The sequence below is a fragment of the Protopterus annectens genome, chromosome 1.part1, assembly GCF_019279795.1.
Source record: "Protopterus annectens isolate FY-2018-M chromosome 1.part1, PAN1.0, whole genome shotgun sequence".
Taxonomy (NCBI): domain Eukaryota; kingdom Metazoa; phylum Chordata; order Ceratodontiformes; family Protopteridae; genus Protopterus; species Protopterus annectens.
The window spans coordinates 997,004,473-997,024,736 of record NC_056726.1 but is presented as its reverse complement, the minus strand read 5'-3'; the positions used below and the strand labels follow the sequence as shown (position 1 = coordinate 997,024,736).

General features: G+C 43.3%; 1 protein-coding gene across 1 annotated transcript in view; it reads left to right on the top strand.

Annotated features, from left to right (window-relative positions):
• PRPF31 (pre-mRNA processing factor 31) overlaps window positions 1-20,264 on the top strand; it is a 518,214-nt gene that overhangs the window by 396,744 nt on the left and 101,206 nt on the right. Inside the window, exon 10 of the mRNA XM_044087556.1 lies at window positions 11,882-11,954. Within this exon, the coding sequence (XP_043943491.1) occupies window positions 11,882-11,954 (73 nt within the window). The remainder of the gene's footprint in view (window positions 1-11,881; window positions 11,955-20,264) is intronic.

Sequence of the window (20,264 nt, the reverse complement as noted above, 5' to 3'; positions counted from 1 at the left end):
CCTAGGGTTATGGAGTCCAGAAGAGGCCAGCCTTCACATCAGTGTCTTGGAGATTTGGAGAGTCCTCCTCGTGTTGCAGGATCTGCAGAATAACTCTCTTCCTAGGAAGATTTCTATCAAAACAGACAATATTACATGTTTGGTATATCAACAAGTGAGAGAACCAGATCTTGACTCGTATGCCAGGAAGCAGTGAGGGTGTGGCAGTGGCCCATTGCTTTTCATTACTTTCTAATTGCAATGCACATTCCTGGAACACTCATTTGTCTTGCGGATGGGCAAAGTGGGTCCAACGTAATGCCTCACGAATGGTATTTGCTTTCTCGTCCAACACCAAATGGCAGCACGTTCTTTGCCATGATCCCTTGAGAGAGAGAGTCCCCAGTAGGTGCTCTGAGCAATGGCTTCCCATGCTATTTTGTTTATCCCTTAATCCCTGGATTTTTGTAGAAAGTGTTCAGCTCCGAAGCTGCTGTGATCCTCCTTATTCCCATACCTTAGGCATATTTGGTTTCCCTTTTAATATCAAATATCAGGGAAATCCATGTAGACCCTCCACAAGCTGAAGATAACCACTTCCTTCACTTCCGATGAAGCCCTGTAACCTAGCTTTGTTCAGTGACTTGGTTAGAATCGTATCTGCTCATCTGAAGGATCCCACTTGCAAACTTTACAGTGGGAAGTGGAAATGTTTAGTGATCTGGGCATCTTCACAAGACATTGTTCCCTTTTCTGCTGCTGTTAGATATTTTGTGCTTTTTGGCAAACTTGTTTGACATTGGTTATAGAGTCTCTTCAGTCAAAGTGCAGTTAGCAGATATTTCTAACTTTCATGTTGGTCAGTAAGCCCTCTTCCTAGCTACTTTGCAAGACCTTTCTCAAGGATCTCTTCTTAGTCTGGCCCCCGGTTAGGGATAAGGTACCTCCGTGGGATCTTAATTTCATGTTGGAACACTTAAACTCACAGTTTTGAGTAAGCATCTTCTGCACCTTTGAAGATGTTCTTCGTGTTTCATTGTTGCAGTCATAACTGTAGGGTGATCCTGCCGGCAGGCAGCCCGAGGTCGGCCAGAATCACAAAGTCTGGGTCCGGCGTCGGCTGCACAAGCTAGTACCTCAGCCGACGCCATCTTCTCCAGTCTTTCTTGCCGTGCGGTGGAAAGCAGCTCGCAAGTCGTTGGCTGGCGATTTTCGATCTACGTTTTTGATTGCTGTCGGTCCGAAGTTCTTACTTCTCTTCTCAAAGCTAAGTACCCCATTGGGGAATCTTTTTCTTGTTCCTCCGATGTCAGAAAAAGTTAATAATTGTATAGCGTATGGAAAACAGATGCCTCATAAAGATTTCCACTCTTACTGTCTACCTTACTTAGGCCCTGACCACGACGTTTCTTGTTGTCTGTTCTGTGCCAGGTTCAATTCTTGCACTATTAAGCGTCGGTACGACTGGGCTTTGAATTACTTTGGCAGACGCTTCAATTATAGAATGTCGTCGGATTCTACCGGAATTCAAAAGAAGCGCAAAGACAAGGACAGGCCTCCGAGGTCCAAACAGGATTCGTCGCAGCTGGAGCCAGCATCCGGTTCGGCTGTCGTCAGTGAGGTGCTTTTGCAGCCCCTGTCGTCCGCCACTTCTGAACCGATGGCCGATACGGACTCCCATGGGGAGCCATCAAGGCCTATTGTTTTATCTGCTGCAGGACCTTCGGACGTCACTCCCTTAGATGGGTCCGGAACCGCTGTGCAGGTACCGGCTTCTGAGGGGGTATTCAGGTCTACTCACATCACCATTTCAAAGACAAAGGCAAAGTCCAAGACTCCAGTGAAACCTAAAGTTTCTGCTCCAGCTACTTCTGAAGCTACTCCCAAGACACAGAAGCAGTTGCTAAGGATGGCTGAAGATTTGCTTACAATGATTAGGGGTTCTCACCCCCCTCCAGAGAAAAGGCCTCGACAGGATGTTCCTTTGGATTCCTCTGACCAGGCTTCTGTATCTTCTGTTTCTTCTTCTGATCAGGAATATTCCTTTCCTCCTTATGAGGATTCGGATGCAGAGGATTCCCTGCCCTCTGCTTCTCCGCCTGAGGATTTCTCTTTTGGGGAGACCTTACATGAGATGAGGGAACATTTTCATTGGGAAGGTCAGGATTATTCTACTTCCAAGAAGAGGCTTAGGGAATTCCTTCTTCTTCCTCAACACAGGCCTTTAGCTATTCCTCCTGTTCTTGATATTGTGGGTGATGCCTTTTCTGAGGCTAATTTGAATCCTGATTCCATGCCCCCTGCTCCTTCTAAGCCTGATAGATTTTACAGGGTCCCTGATTCTCATTTATTCTTATTCAAGGACCCTTCTGCGGATCCTGAAACTATTTCTCAGGGTTCTAAGGCTGCTAAGGTTGCTTCTTCCAAAAATCCTATTCCCTCCGAGAAGGATTCTCGTGCCTTAGACAGGTGGGGTAAAAGGTATATACTTCTGCTACCCTTGCTATTAGGGCTTTAAATTGCCAGTTTCATATGTTTAAGTATCAGCAATTTCTTTTGTCTGTTTTGAAGCAAAAGCTTGCTACCTTTCCAGCATGTGCAGAGGATAAGGAATTGCAGGATGTATTGCATGCAACTGAACAAGTGAACAAGCATAGTTTGCATTGTGGTTTTGATGCTTTGGAAGTTTCTTGCAGGGCCGCAGCCTCTGGTACTGTTATTAGGAGACATGCCTGGCTTCGTGAACAAAGTTTGCCGGAACAGGTTAAGGCTAAACTTTTAGATGCCCCTGTTCAGCATGATGTTTTATTTGGATCCAAGGCTGAAGAGGTTATTAAAAAGATGGAAGAAAAGGCAAAATCTATGCAGACTGTGAAAGATTTCTTACAAGTTCAGCCTCCTAGATTTTCCAGGAATTGGCCCTCCAAAAATTGGTCCTTTCCCACGTCTGACAGGCCTCAAAGGGGAAGATATAGCCACTCCAGAGGTCGTGGTCAAGCTCAGGCCTCTTACAGATCGAGACAATGGACTGCTTCTTCACCTAGAAGGGGAGAAGACAGATCCCAATCTCAAAGAAAGCAGACTCAATGACTCTCTCGGTTGGACTTCAGGACCCCCTTACCTGGATGCCCCTCTCGGAGGAAAGCTTTCTCTTTTTTTTACAGAAATTGGACTCATATTACCCAGGACAAATGAGTATTGGACGTGATTTTAAGAGGCTACAAGTTCCATTTTCATACTCTGCCAAGGGTTATCAGTTGGCCAGATCTGCCAAAACATCAATGGGCAGAGGCCTTAAATCAAGTGGATGCTCTACTGGCCATGAGAGCCATAGAGCCTGTTCCTTTCTCAGAAATGGCTTTTACTCAAGACTATTTCTGGTTCCAAGAAAACAAAACTCATGGAGACCTATTCTGGACCTTTCAGTGTTGAACACCTTTTTGGAAATTCCAAAATTCAAAATGCTTACTCTACAACAACTGCTTCCAGTACTCTCCCAGGACGCTTGGATGGTGACATTGGACCTAAAGGAGGCCTACTTACACATTCCCATCAGGCAGGAACGCAGGAAATTCCTCAGATTCAAAGCAGGCTCGAGGCACTTTCAATTCTCTGTACTGCCCTTTGGTTTATCTACTGCGCCCAGGGTTTTTACCAAGTGCCTGGCCCCAGTAGTGGCTTATTGCAGACTTCAGGGGATTCAGATTTACCCCTATTTGGACGACTGCCTTATCCAGGCAGACAGCAAGGACCTTTTACTTCAACATCTGGATTTTGTTCAACGTCTCTTCCTCCTCCTGGGATTTTCAGTGAACATAAAAAAGTCACAATTGATTCCTTCTCAACAAATGATATTTTTGGGAGCCCTCCTAAATACAACCTTACAAAGGGCTTTCCTTACTCCAGAAAAACAAATACAGCTGGCTTCAATTTTCAAAACCTTGGCAACCTTAACTCGGCTCACTGCAAGGAAATTCCTGCAGGCACTGGTCTATATGGCTTCATGCATTCTGTTAATTCCAAATGCAAGGCTTCATATGAGAAAGCTTCAATGGTGCCTGAAAAGTGTATGGTCACAGCATTACCAAGATCTGGACACTTTGATTCCTCTGATCCCCTGCCTCCAGGAGGAGTTCCTTTGGTGGTCCAGGGTGTGTGCTTTAAACGAAGGGAAGCCTTTTTGTCTACCTCAACCTTCTCAAATCATAACCACGGACGCCTCGGATTATGCTTGGGGAGCACATTTTCTAAACAATTGCCAGCAGGGGACCTGGACAAAGAATCACCTTCACTGGCACAATCAATCTGAAGGAAATGTTGGCAGTTCAAAATGCTCTTCTAGCCTTCAAGACCCTTTTGCAACCAGGGCCTCTTCTAATTCGTACAGACAACACCACAGTCATGTGGTACATAAACAAGCAGGGGGGCTCTCATTCATACCCCCTTTGCAGACTAGCTATGACTTTATGGGACATAGCTCTAAGTCTGAATCTGCATCTTCAGGCTCAATTCATTCCAGGAAAAGAATCTCTTAGCAGACAGCCTAAGCAGAAACATTTTGGATCCTCACGAATGGATGCTAGACACCAACTTATTCAACAGGATAACTGCAGTTTGGGGGTGTCCCCAGATAGATCTGTTTGCATCCCATCTCAATCATCAGCTGCCTCTCTTTTGCACCAGGTCCTTCCACAAAACAGCTTGGAAAGTGGATGCCCTGTCATTCAGTTGGAGGAACCTTTCGGGATATGCCTTCCCTCCTCTTCCTCTTCTTCCGCGGATATTACTGAAGATAAAACAGGACAAGCCCAAGTTCATCATCTTGATTGCTCCAAATTGGCCTCGACAGTTTTGGTATCCGACCTTGCAACATCTGTGCTTGGAACCTCCTTGGATCCTTCCTCTGTACCCTTCTCTTCTGTCCCAGCATCAGGGTCAGATGCTACACCCTCATCTCAAGACCCTTTGCCTGGCAGCTTGGCTCTTCAAGGAAATTTGATTTCTTCTAAGCTCCCCAAACAAGTTATGGATGTTCTTCTAGAAGCCAGACGGCCTAGCACTAGGAAATCCTATGCCTCTAAATGGAAAAGGTTTTGTATTTGGATGTAGGACCATGGCTCTAATCCTTTTGTGCCTGATCTCTCGTCTATTTTGCTTTACCTTTCAGACCTTTTGTCTAAAGGCCTTTCCTTTTCTTCCATTAAGATTCATGCTTCTGCTATATCTGCTCATTTTAATACCGACCCTCCTGTTTTTTCTCATCCATTGGTGAGACAATTCTTGAGAGGAGCTAAGAATTTGAGGCCTCCCAGGACCCCTCCTGTCCCTGCCTGGGATCTTAACTATGTTTTGGAAAAACTCACTTTGCCTCCTTTTGAGCCTGCTGCGGCTTCTGATATAAATTTTTTATCCTGGAAGGCAGTTCTTTTGTTAGCATTGACTTCTGCCAGAAGGGTTTCAGAGTTGCAAGCTCTTATGGCTGTGGAGCCATACCTAATTTTCCATCTTGACAGAGTATCCTTGAGGACCAATCCTACTTTCATGCCTAAGGTGATTTCAAAAGTTGCTTTAAATCAGACAATTCACCTTCCTACCTTCTTTCCTAATCCTCAAAATAAAGGGGAAAGGATTTTGCATTCATTGGACGTACACAGACAGTTACGATTTTACTTGGACAAGACTAAAGAGTTCAGAAAGTCTAACCAATTGTTTGTTTTTTTTGCCTCCAGTTCTCTTGGAAAGGCTATTTCCAAACAAACTATTTCCAAATGGATTGCCTATGGAATAAGATTTTGTTATACTCATCATGGGAAACAGTTTCCAGGTACTGTGAGAAGTCATTCTACTAGAGCAGCTGCCACTTCTACTGCTTTTCTCAGAGGAGTCCCTACCAAGGATATCTTGGAAGCTGCCACTTGGAGTTCTGTGCATACCTTTTCCAAGCACTACAATCTCCCTTTGTATTCTAAGACCAGGGCAGGTTTTGCCTCTGCTGTTTTGCAGGGCCTTCTTGCTGCCCCTTCTTCTATCTAAGCCTCCTCCCTTTCTTCACTGCTTTGGGATTCCACCCTACAGTTATGACTGCAACAGTGAAACACGAAGAACATAGTACAGTTGTGTACACCTACCATAAACGTAGATGTTAGAGTGTCTTCACTGTTGCAGTCTGTGTTTCCCTCCCTCCTATCCCCTCTTTTTTCACTTTATGGTGTGTTTGTGTTTCCTTGTGGGACTCTGTTTATTGGGGATTTCTGACATCTGGGGCAAGAAAGGCTGGAGAAGATGGCATCGGCTGAGGGCTATGTACCAGAGCATACTGACGTCAGGGTACTAGCTTGTGCAGCCGACACCGGACCCAGACTTTGTGGTTCTGGCCGACCTCGGGCTGCCTGCCGGCAGGATCACCCTACAGTTATGACTGCAACAGTGAAGACACTCTAACATCTACATTTATGGTAGGTGTACACAACTGTACTTTTCTCCCCTGGAAAACCTTTTTCCCCGGTGGCCATCACTTCTGCTAGGAGAGTGTTCAAATTACAGGCCCTATATTCTTCAGTGTCTTATTTGGTGTTTCACAAGGACATTGTTACTTCATACCAATACTTCCTTCTCAAGCTGGCTTTTGAGGCAAACTTGAATCAGATGATTCACTTGCCCTTCTTTTTCAAATCATTCAAGTAAAGGTAAATATGTCTTGTGTACCTTGGATATGCTTTAGACAACTCAGATTCTACCTTCATAGAACAAAATATTTCAGAAAATCTTTCAGGAAAGACTTGCAGATTTTCATTTCTTTTGCAGACAATACATTGGAGTCTTGAGTGTCCAAAGTCACCCTGACATTTATAGTCACCCTTTACTATGCAAACCCCAAGGCTCATTCCACCAAATCTGTTGCCATGTTAACAGCCATCTTTAGAAATACTGCACTTGATGAGATTTGTTTAGCTGCAATATGGTATACTTTGCATCATTTTGTAAAGTGCTACAAATCAGATGCTGTATCAAGGTCTAGGGCTTCCTTTAAAGCCTGTATCCTCAAGGGCTTCCTGTCCTGATGCTATCCAGGTAACTTACTGAATGGTGTTCTGACCCACATGTTGGATCAGATGGATGGAATGAATAGGATATGGTTGTTATGAACGTAACATAATGCTGGATTTTTTCATTTACTTCTGTCCAGTACGACAATTGTTCTTCCATTTCCCCCCTACCAAATTGTTACCTTCTAAGACCTGTAGGATGTTTACTTTTTTGTCATGCAGTACCCTAAGTTCTTCACTTATTGGCATCAGGCAGCTCGCGAACACAAATTATATCACACATACGTGAATGAAAGGATCCAATGCTAAGGTAAGTACATGACTATTGTTTACCCACAATGCACAGTACAATGAACACACCCTTGCAAAATGAAAAGCTAGTCAGGGACATGGGCACTTGATTCAACAGTTCCCTCTCATTTGATTGTCATGTGTCAATTATTAGGACTTCAAACTTAGTACAGCTAGTAGTCAAAGGTATTTCTTCTTGATACAAAGATTAAGTTGTCTCCCCCACATATTCAGCACTGATGAGACCCATTATAGAGTACAGCACTCCATTCAGTGTGCATTTCACATGACATCTCAGCAAACTCGAAAAGCCCAGAGTTCCCAAACAGAAAATACCTCTAATCTTAAGAACCTTGGTAATCTGGAGAGCATAAAATCCCTGTCCCTGTACTCTGTCTTAGACTCATGATAGGTGATTTATGCCTTACTCTGCCATTAGAAATCCATTGGTCCTTGACTTCCCTACGTCTCAGTAGGACAAACAGCTCAGCTAACACTAAAACAAGAAACCTGAACCTTCCTCAGCAGTTAAACGATGCTGTAGAGAAATGGTCATCACCAACCCCCCCCCCTGTCTCTGGACTAAACTTCTGCAGGTTAAACCATGTGATTCTCTTTATTCCTTCATATTAGACCTGGATGACTGGATGGTTGATCTCAAATGTATTCTGGGGCTAACTGCCCTCTCCCTCCTTTAGAAAAGTGGTGGAGTTTGAGGGTGAGTACTGGCAATGTGTGCATTGTCATTGGGCTAAAATAGCATTACCTCGTATAAACCCTATAAAAATGTTTCATGTATGTATGTATCGAAAAAATGAGCAAAGTCAAGTCCAACAGTGCATTTCCATAAGGCAGAATCAAGGTCTGTTTTACATCGTTGTACTGTTCCCCTTAATCTCAAAAGTCAGGGTAGAGAGATATATCTCATGCACACATGCCCCCTTATTGACAAGACAGTTCTGGTTCTGGCAACTGCTCACACTGCACCCTGGGGATTTATAAGTCTGTTAGAAGTAAAAGTCTTGACTTACTAGGGGAGGAAGCTTCAAATACCCCTGCATTAGATCTTTTAGGCTGAGTGCTTAGAGAATTTCACTTTAGTTTGTAATAGGCACTTCCTTTTCCATCCAGGTGGAAGAATCAAGGAAGAAGCCTAGTACCATTAAACTACTCTCATGAAAATGGAACAAGATCTTGGCCTGTTATAACAGCCAGGAGATGGACTCTCACTCAGCCAGTATGCCACTGATTTTCTAGCATCTCTTAGAGCTGTTTTGCAAGAGCCTTGCCATTGATTGTGGTATACTTGACAGTTTTAGCACATCTTCACCCTAATCCCTCTATTTACAGACTGCTCCTTTGTGTTATTGTTCTACATAGGTGTCCTCCAAGTCACCAAATCCTCTACCACAGCATACCCCCCCAAAGAGATTGAACATTGTTGTGGAAAAACACACTGCATTGCCTTTTGAACCAGCTAGCTCTTTCAGCCTAAATTTTGTCTTGTGGAGGGCAGCTTTTCCTAGTGTCAGGTCAGCTGGAAAGATTTCTGAGCTTCAGGCCATAATATTCAAAGAATCCTGTATGTTATTTCATATGGATAGCATCTTCCACAGGGCCATCCAATCCAATCCATCTTGCTTAGAACTAGCTTTGATTTATTCCATTCTGCTCCCAGTTTTAACCTAACCCATAGACCACAGGAAAGTATTCAGCTTATTGTGAGTAATGGATGTACACAGGCAGAACATATACCAACAGGATCAAAGGACGTTGGGCTGTCACATCAGATGTTTATAACCATTATGTTGAGAAGATGAGCTAGAATAGTATCCTAACAGACCCTGTCCCAGTGGCTGGTTACTTGCATTTTCTTCTTTTATAACCACCATAGAAAATTTCTAGAAGGAAAGGTCTGGGCCCATTCTGCAAGCATAGCAGCTGTCATTGCTGCCTTGTTCAGAAGTAACTCAGTACAGAGCTTTTGTGAGGCATTCACCTGTGTCTCCATTCACACTTTATTCTAGCACTGCTGGCTAGTCATGCAATATAGAAGTACAGTGTTTCCAGCAGCAGCAGTGCTGAAAGGAGTAATGTAGCCTTATCCCTAAGAGCTGGATCAGAAGAACTCTTCATACTGCTTATTCTCCATCCATAATGAAGTACGATTGTAGCAGTGATTCCTGTAATAAAATAGTGCAGTTTGACTGCTTACAGTAACTGTGGCTGTTTGAGCAGAATGATCATCGCTGCAAAAGGAGCTCCAACTCACCACCACCACCACCTTGTTGCAGCTGTTTATCTTCTGTGGTCTATCCCTTCTGAAAAAAGGTAACTCCAGTTCCTGTTAATTGTAACAGTTTCTAGCATATGGGTTTGAAAGGTGACCACTCTTTTATAATATAGCTGTACAGAATTGTAGAACACTGATCCAAACAGACCTGTTTCAGAAGTCTCTACAGTTTTCAGCATGCACTTGTGACATAAGAGTTTTCACACCTGCAAGCATTTTTGTAGTTCCTCATTTAAACTAGGGAGAGATTTATTGTTTTGAAAATTTTAATCTGCTGTTTCAGAAATCAGTAATATCTATTTAGAGTATATGTTGTGTGTGCTGTACTGAATTGTAGATATTTTAAATGTGATATGGTACAAGCTATGACAAGAATACATGTATAACTTCACTTTTGAAATTCCCTTTAGTGATAGTAGCTGTAAACTTAACATTTTTATAATAAAAGTAGAGAAGCTGGTCATTTGTTAGCAGCTGGATACTGAAAAGACCATGAGCAAAATAAAATTTACAAAATAGATGAATTATTTCATTTAAACCATTGTTGCGTGTGAGCAGTATACTTGACTGTGCACTGGGTATAGATGCGTACAGAAAGATGCCAGAGACACTGAAGTGACAGCAAGGTTTTTAGTGCAAAGATGCATCCTGTAACATGTAGTTAAGCAAAACATTATCTTATATATCCTGCAAGATAGAGACCAGAATCACATGGTCATCTGAAACTAGGATAATTTTTAATTTTTTTTTACACCTAAGAAAATACATGTTGACACTCAAGTAGTCAAATTTAAACTATGATGAAAGCTTGATATCACAGTATTTCAGTCTCCCTAACACACTTCCCACTCTTCTAGTTATGCAGTTCAGCATCTGATTGGCCATCACTGATGACCTTCACATTATATTATATGTTCATCTTTGTTACTAGTGCTGCTGATGTCCATTTCCTCCTCTCTCCTTCCAAATGATAGCTGTCCAAAGTGTGATATTTACAACATTGTGTGTTTCTTTAGCAGACTGCTGCTACCGTCATCTTATGGATCCTTCTGATCAGTGAATCATTTTTTTTCCTTGTTTTGCTATTGAGTAGTTAAATGTACTTTGCATCTTCTACTGTTGTGAGAGCCTTGGTCTCTGGATGTGTCCGAGTGAGGCTTGATGATTAATAGAAGATGATAAATGTACAAATAAAATATGCTTAACATACAAGGCCATGTCAAACCCAGAGCTGTTGGACATGCTACACTTAAAGAAATCCCAATCCCTCAGAGCTACACGCTCCAGGGATCTAAACCTTGTCATCACAATAAACAAAACATGCTGGAGGGTTAGGTTCCTGACCCAGAGACTCTCCAGACTCTGGAATAGATTCCCATACATGTCAGGCAGAGTGCCTCTATGGACCTCTTCAAGAGGAACCTTGACGATTGGATGGGAGAAAGGAAATTCACCCCAGAGATCACGTCAGTCGCCCTGCTAGACAGGGGTCCAGGAAAGTAAATAATGTGGGAAGAAATAGCCAGGGAATTGTTATGGCTAGGCTTGTATAGGCCCTAGGGCTGATAGCCTAGTACCAACCTATGAACCTATGATGCTTGAATGTTGATGAGGTCTTGTATGACTTCCTGTGCCAGTGTCTTAGAGGGCCCTGACTATGGCCCAGGTGACCCAAATTTAAAGACTCTGGCACTTGACAGTGCAGGACAGTATGATGGACACATGCATCCTGAGAAAGTTAGGACCTGCACTTGAGTATACCTCGCATTTGATTCCTGGTGTCAACTGAGAATGTGCAGAGAGCATTGCCTGTAAGGAAGCAGGGCTGTGGCTAACTCACCATGGAGATGAGGATGATATGCCAACAACACCTACTGCATATTGTTTCCTAAGACAGGGTGAGTGCACACGGTGGAAAGGAGAATGTAGGTGCATACTGAAAAATTCTCCATGACAACAGGTGTGATGCGGACCCCAGCATGGTTTGCTCTCCTCAGTGGTCCCAGATGTGGGAAAGGACTGTCTGCTTCAGTAGACCAGATGGATGAGAAAAGGCCCCTGGGAGCAACTTGACAGTTGGCTTCAGGAGACTAAAAAAAAAAAAAAAAAAAGCTCCACAACTCTGCTTCAAGTAGTAGAGGCAGAGTCAATAAAAAAATATTATTAGAGTTTGTCCTTTTGAGAGGGGGTATTGCAGTAAATTCACTTCTTAGAGTTTGTCCTTTTGAGAGGGGTATTGCAGTAAATTCACTTCTTAATGCTTTCTTTATAGGTATCGTAAGATGAAAGAACGACTAGGACTGACAGAAATCCGAAAGCAAGCTAACCGTATGACTTTTGGAGAGGTGAGACATTTTTTTCTGATGTTTAACTGAAAGGGTTAATAATCCACAGTATGGTTTCCTTATATTTTGAAGTATACTTCACACTGAGTTAAAAATCTGCCTAAATTCTTTCTTTGCTTGCCTGGTGTTACCCAATTCATAACATTGATCACTGCTGCTGAATCGCTGTTCTGTAGTGATCAGTGCAGAACACCAGCCCTGTTAGAATTGTTGCTTTATTTTTCTGCTGCATCAAGATGAAATTTGGGTCATGCTGTAATATACCTGTCTTCATCAATCATTTATTGGTGTTTCAGGGATGAATTCACTCTTGCATTTTTCTGCATTGTCAGTGCTGGTCCCTTAATGCTGCATTTCATTGATGTTGCTTGGTCTGTGCTTTAGTGGATTTATAAAGCATTTTTAAGTTTGTGTCCCTACTGTTTTCTGGGTCATGGTGAGGCACAGTTGTAAACCTCAGTACATTTCCAATCACATTTTTAAGATTTGTGTTTAAACTAAATTGAAGTTATCTGTAATTGTAAACCTAACCCTAAATATTTACACATAGCTATTTACCTTTGGTAGCCCTTAGAAAGTTTTATTTTTTTATGTGCTTCTCTGTCCTGCTGTCTTCTTCATACTGCACAGCTCAGTACAGCCTACCACCGTGCAATTTATTTCTGTCAGCATATAAGTGATCATTTTCTTTGTTTTCCCACTAACAGTGAAATGTTCAGCATGAGTCCATCCATCAGGCTGATTACTAGGTAGTGCATCACAAAAAAAGTTAAAGACATATAATGTGCATATGTGTGTATCATATATATATATATATATATGTATATATAATATTTTATATATATATATATATATATATATATATATATATATATATATATATATATATATATAAATAATTTTTTATATATATATATATATATATAATATGGATCTACTTCTGCTTACAGAAATCCCACTTCATCGAACTTCATAACGAGACAAAGATGCCGAAGATGTAATTTCATGAACAGCCAGGTCACCATAAAATAACTCCTGGAAACGAACCACTTGTCTAGCAGCACTTCAACAAACCAAAGCAAATCAGACCCCCCCCCAACTAAATATACCAACTCCTAGATCGCACTATCGTAGAGAAAAAGGCAATGTTCACCATGCTGGCCAGTTCTTAAGGGTATGGAGTATATAGGTGAACACATGAGCATAATTCCTCAGATTGTCTCCAAACCATCGGCCTAAAGACCCCGGAGACAGAAAACTAGTCAGATAAGGGGGGCATAATATGAAGTGATAAGACAAGCCCCTCTGTCCTAGGGTGTTTTGCATGATATAAGAACTGAGGAAGAAAGAGAGGAAGGAAAAATTAAGTATAGAGAGGAAGAAGGGTGGGAGGGAATACAGCAGTGATCAGTAGGACAGCTACAACAGTGGTCAGTAGGACATCTACAGGAATGCTGCAACAGTGGTCAGTAGGACATCTACAGGAATACTGCAACAGTGGTTAGGACATCTACAGGAATGCTACAACAGTGGTCAGTAGGACATCTACAGGAATGCTGCAACAGTGGTCAGTAGGACATCTACAGGAGTATTACAACAGTAGTTGGTAGGACATCTACTGTTTGTTCTTACACAATTGTACTACGTTTCGACTGGAATCACTGCTGCAGTATTCCTAGTACATGGTGACTCCCAGAGCTAAAAGAAAACTAAGAGTTGCTGGTTAAGACAGTAGAACTGTCCAAGAGGCCAGATAGGACAGACCTGGTGCAGGCAGCTCTGAAACTTGAAAAGGCATCAGTCATGTAGTATTTAGTGAAAGCGTGTACAGATGACCAGGTAGCGACCTCCAGTATGTACCCAATGTCCACTCCTTTGTAGAAAGCTCCAGAGGCTGCTACTGCTCTGTTAGAGTGAGCTTGAGGACATGAGGGCAGGGAATTGCCATGTGGAAAGTAACAAAAGGAAATGGCCTTGGAGATCCAGCTTTCAGTGGTTTGCTTGGATACCAGCTGGCCCAGTTTAGAGTCAGTAAAAAAAAAAAAAAAAAAAAATCAGATTTTTAAATGGATTTCTTTTGTCCATATAAAATCTTGACTGTTTGTGAATGTCCAGGGAATCCGGTAACCCCATCCCCCCTCCCCTAATTCTGTGTGTTGGGAAAGAAGGTAGGTAGGTTTGTGGCCTGATTGAGACAGCACATTCACTACCATAAGCACGAATAAAGGAGTAGCCCTGAGGGATCACCCTGTCCTTGTGAAAAATAATAAAAGGAAGAATAGCTGCGAGTGCTTTAAGCTCTGAAACTCTCCTAGCTGAAGTGAGTGCCAGAAGTGGGACAGTTTTCCAGGTGCAGAATGTGAGATTTGCTGATTCTGCTGGTTCTAAAGGAGGCAAGGTAAGCTTTTGCAGTGCAAAGATGAGGTCCCAAGTAGGGGTGATAGACTTTCTTAGGTAGTCTAAGGTGTAGGACCCCTTTAAAGAATTACTTAATCTCAAATCTGGACATAAGTGGGGGAGATAGAGATAAGCAAGCAGAGATGGCTGACAGGTGGGCTTTGAAGAACAGGCCAGACCTGTATGCAGGAGCTCTCACAAATATTTTGGAATGAAAGGTACCTTTGGTTGGTTGGTGTCCTGTCCATTCCTTTGGCACCAGTAGGAGAATCTCTTCTATTTGGCTATGTAAGATTTTCAAGTGGTGGATCTCCCGGCTTCTTGGAGAACCTTGACAACATCCTCAGAAAAATGGTACCTGTAAACCATTAAAACCCTATCATCCACATAGGTAGATTTAGGGATGACATATTGGGGTGAAGTAGTAACCCTTTCTGTTGTGTGATGAATGTGGCAGTTTGTAGTACTTGCCCTTGACTAGAAGACAAAGAAGGAATTAGTGCTGCCTTGGCCAAAAGGGAATCATTAGCAAGAGCTTTGTTTTTTTTTTTCTTTTTTTGGATTAGTGGAATGAGAAATAATGGAGGAACTAACCTGTCCACTGAAAAGTGGAAGCATCTGTCCTCCAAGCTGAGGGAAACAGTCCTTTGTGCAAAGTAGTGGAAACTTCTGTTTAATCTTTGAATGGACAGATCTGTCTGAGGAGTCCCCTAACAAAGGATGTCCAGGAAAACCTGTATGTTCAGGGTCCATGAGAGTCCTTCAAAGACCAGCTTAAAGTTTGCCAACACACTGCCCTGTGATGAGATGTATGGGGCTGTGAGCATTTTTTTCTGGGTGGCAAGGTTCCAGGCTTTCTATGCCAGTCTGCAGAATTGGTAATATCTGGATGTTCTTCGTGTTTCACTGTTGCAGTCATTACATTGGGTTATCTGCTTGCAGTCGCCCTCAGTCGGCCTGATTAACAAAGGTTTGGGTCCTGCATCAGTTGCTGTCTCCTCTTCCATGACGTCAGGTCGTCAGGGGTATAAAGCATGCAGCCAACTCCGTTACATCAGTCTTTCTTGCCACGCGGTGCCCGAAGCAAAAGCAGTTCGCAAGTGCCGGTCGACCGACTCTTGAAATCTTCATTTTCGAGTTTCAGAACTGAAGTCTTCAACTAAAGCCAAGTACCCCATTAGGGAAACTTTTTTTCTTGCTCCTTACCGATGTCAGTAAAAGTTAAAAATTGCATTACTTGTGGAAAGCAAATACCTCACAAAGGTTTTCATTCGTACTGTATTCCTTGCCTAGGCCCTGACCACGACGTACCTTGCTGTCGGTTTTGTGCTTTATTTGATCAGTGCACCATCCGTCATCAGTATAGTTTCGCCTCTAAATATTTTGGTTCTTGGTTTAATTATCCAGAAATGTCATCTGTTCGCCATCCGACTACCGAGATTCTGAAAAAACGCAAAGATAAAGACAGAGACAGGCCGCCGAGGTCCAAAGCTGGCGACGACGCTTCTCCTAAGCCAGTCGCCAGTTCGCCGGTACTCTGTGAAGTATTTTCGCTGCCCCTGATGCCCGCTACTTCGGACTCGCAGGCCTCTACGCGAGATGCTTCAACTGTGGAACCTGTGGATGTCTCTACCTCGGATGGGTCCGTAGCCGCTGTGCAGGCACCGGCTTCTGAGGGTGTATTCAGGCCTACAGGCTTGCATATTTAAACCGACACCTCCTTCATTTAGGCCAAAATCTCCAAACATGCCTAAGAAACTGACACCCCGGCAGCATGCTCAGGCCTCTGTGCCTAAAAAAGAAATGCTAAGAATGGCTGAAGATCTTATAACTCTAATCAGAGGAAGCCAACCTCCCTCTTCGAAGAGACCTAGGACTGAATTTGTTTATGAATCTTCTGACCAGGATTCTGATTTTTCTGATTCTTCTGATTATCTGGATTTGCCCTGATCCACTTATGAGGATTCTGATGTAGTGGACTGTATTCCCTCTGCTTCTCCTCCAGAGGATTTTTCTTTTGGTGAGACCTTACATACTCTAAGGGAGCATCTCCACTGGGAAAGCCAGGATTTTTCTGATTCAAAAAAGAGGCTTGGGGATTTCTTACTCCTGCCTCAGCATAGGCCTTTAGCTATACCTCCTGTACTAGACATTGTTGATGCCTTTTCAGAATCTAGTTTGGCCCCTGATTCTTTGCCTCCTGCTCCCAGAAAACCTGACCGATATTACAGGGTTCCTGATTCACACAAGTTCCTTTTTAAAAATCCTATTGCAGATCCAGAGACTATTTCACAGGGACCTAAGGGCATTAAGGCTTCAGCTGCTAAAAATCCTACCCCCTCTGATAGAGACTCCAGGGCACTGGATAGATGGGGTAAGAAGGTTTACACTTCTGCAACTTTGGCCATTAGGGCTTTAAACTGCCAGTTTCATATGTTGAAATATCAACAACATGTTATCGGATTGCTTCAACAGAAAATTATGTTGATTCCTGACTGTGCTGAAAATGAATTACGGGATTTAATGCATTGTGCTGAACAGGTTGGAAAATGTACTTTGCAATGTGGATTTGATTCATTAGAAACCTCTTGCCAGGGCTGCTGTTACTGGGTCTGTGCTCAGAAGGCATGCTTGGCTTAAAGAGCAAACGTTGCCTGATCGTGTTAAAGCTAAATTGTTGGATGCTCCCTTAAATCAGGACTGCCTGTTTGGCAACAAGGCTGAGGAAGTTCTTAAAAAGATAGAAGATAAAGCTAAATCTATGCAAACTGTTAAAAATTTCTTACAAGTTCAGCCTCCTAGAGTTAGTAGGCACTGGCCCTCTAAGAATTGGTCCTTTCCAGCCACTTCCAGATCTTCTCAAGCCAAACCCAGACACAGCAGAAACCCCAGGTTTCAGTCCCAAGGGACACACAAGACTAAGCAGTGGGGGGTTTCTGCACCCAACTCTGGGAGTAGTAAGACTCCCCCTATGGAGAACTGTCTCAATGACTTGCTTTTAAAACTTCCAAGCACTTACCAACTGAATGCTCCTTTAGGTGGAAAGATTGGTCTGCAGGCCAAAACCTGGGAACTCATTACCCAGGACAAATGGCTTTTAAATATAGTGTCCCAAGGATACAGGTTTCACTTCCACACGTTACCAACACCAAGCGGGTGGCCAGATCTACCCCCAAATCAGTGGGCAGAGGCCCAAAATCAAGTACTCTCTCTCTTAAACATGGGGGCTATTCAGTTGGTACCAGAAGAGGAAAAGGGACAAGGTTTCTATTCGAGACTTTTTCTCGTACCCAGAAAAGGCAATACATGGCATCCTATCCTGGATCTGTCTACTCTAAACATCTTTCTGGTGATTCCAAAATTCAAAATGCTGACTCTTCACCAGCTGCTTCTTATGCTAGGCAAAGATGCATGGTTGGCAACACTAGACGTAAAAGAAGCATACCTGCACATCCCTATCAGGGAGTCTTGCAGAAGATACCTACGCTTCAAAGCAGGCTACATGCACTTAGCAGTTCTCTGCACTGCCCTTTGGCTTATCTACTGCGCCCAGGGTATTCACAAAGTGCCTAGCTCTAGTCATTGCATTTTGCAGGCAAAGAAATATTCATATATACCCATACCTGGATGATTGTCTAATTCAGGCAGAAAGCCAGGACATACTTTTGAATCATCTGGCCTCTGTTCAACGGGTACTAACTTGTCTGGGTTACATCATAAACAAAAATTAATCACAGCTGGTACCCTGTCAACAAATTATATTCCTTGGAGCAAGCTTGAATACAGCTTCCCAGATGGCTTTCCTCACACCAAAGAAACGGATTAATTTGACAACCTACTTCAAACAAGTGTCCACAAAAACCCAGCTATCTGCAAGTCAAATACTGCAAGCCTTTGGGGTTCATAGCCTCCTGCATTCTTCTAATTCCATATGCAAGGCTGCATATGAGGAAACTACAATGGTATCTCAAAAGCCTATGGTGTCAACATTCACAGGATCTAGAAGCAAGGATCCCTGTCATACCTTGCCTACGCCTAGAGTTCCTTTGGTGGGCAGAGGCCTAACACCAAAACAGGGGACTACCATTCACACTACCCCCTGCTGCCCAAATTTTAACAACAGACGCATCAGACTATGCATGGGGGGCATCAGGCTATGCATGGGGGGCTCACCTGGCAGGGAAGTGCAATCAGGGCAAATGGAACCCAAGTCAAATGCACCTGCACATAAATCAAAAGGAAATGTTAGCTGTACAGAATGCTCTGACAGCCTTCAAGGATCACATTCTTCCAGGACAACTAATGGTAAAGACGGACAACACCACTGTCATGTGGTACATAAATAAGCAGGGGGGGTACACATTCTTACCTCCTCTGCAGACTAATCATAGAATTGTGGAACACAGCCGTGCGCTACCAAGTGAATCTACAAGCTCACTTCCTGCCAGGAAAGCTAAATACACTGGCAGATGGACTAAGCAGAATCCTCATAGACCCACAAGAGTGGAAACTGGAACCAAGGATTTTCATTATGTTGACAAGCAAATGGGGGAGTCCAGATGTAGACCTGTTTGCCCCCCCCCCCCCCGGAACTATCAATTGGACAAATGTTGCACAAGGATTCCCCACAAGCTAGCTTAGAAAGTGGATGCTCTGTCCTTCAGCTGGAAAAACCTATCAGTTTATGCCTTTCTTCCTCTGCCTCTACTCTCCAAGGTACTATTAAAGATCAAACAGGACAAGCCAAGGGCGATTTTAATTGCACCAGACTGGCCTCGCCAGCACTCGTGTACCCCTCTTGCGCAGTGTGTCACGCTTGGCCCCATGGCACCTGCCTCAGACTCCCTTCCCTGTTGTCTCAGCAGAAGAACCAGATTCTGCACCCTCAGCTGCAAACCCTGAACCTAGCAGCCTGGCTAATTGCCTAATCTTTCCTTTGCCATCCCTCAGTAAATCAGTGATGGATATCATTTTAGAGGCAAGGAGGCCTAGTACTAGACAATCTTGTGCTGCAAAATGGAAAAAATTTTGTGCCTGGAACCAATCTCAAGGAATGAACGCAGCAGTGCCCAGTTTACCTCAGATTCTACAATACTTGACTGAGATGCTTCATAAGAGCTTGTCCTTTTCCCCCCATCAAAATTCATGCCTCAGCCATTTCAGCTCATTATAGCACAGAGCCTGCCCTCTTCTCACCCATTGCTCAAGCAGTTCCTCTGAGGGGCCAAAAATTTAAGCCACCCAGCGGAGCTCCAACTCCAGCCTGGTACCTTAACTTTGTCGTGGAAAAACTCACTCTTCCTCCTTTCAGGCCAGCTGCTACTGCAGATTTAAAATTTCTTTCCTGGAAAACAGCTTTCCTTTTAGCAATCGCTTTGTATCTGAATTACAGGCCCTTATGGCAGTGGAACCTTTCATCATCTTTCATGCAGACAGGATGTCCCTCAGAACCAATCCCTCCATGTCCAAGGTGGTATTCAGTGTGGCTCTTAATCAGTCCATTCATTTGCATACCTTCTTTCCTAACCCACAGATCAAAGGGGAACGGTCACTGCACTCTTTAGATGGGCACAGACAGCTTAGATTCTACTTGGACAGGACTAAACCTCAAAGGAAATCTGAACAACTGCTGGTGGCATTTGCTGCAGGGACAGTGGGGAAAGCTATTTCAAAACAAACCACTTCAAAATGGATAGGCCATTGCATTCATTTCTGCTGTAAGCACCATGGAAAACCTATCCCACAGGGCATCAGACCCCATTCATCCAGGGCTGCATCTACCTCTGCAGCCTTTCTCAGGGGCGTCCCTACCAGGGACATCCTAGAAGCTGCTACCTGGAGTACTGTTCATACTTTCACCAAGCATTATCATTTGCCAATTTTCTCTAAATCCAGAGCTGGTTTTGCCACTGC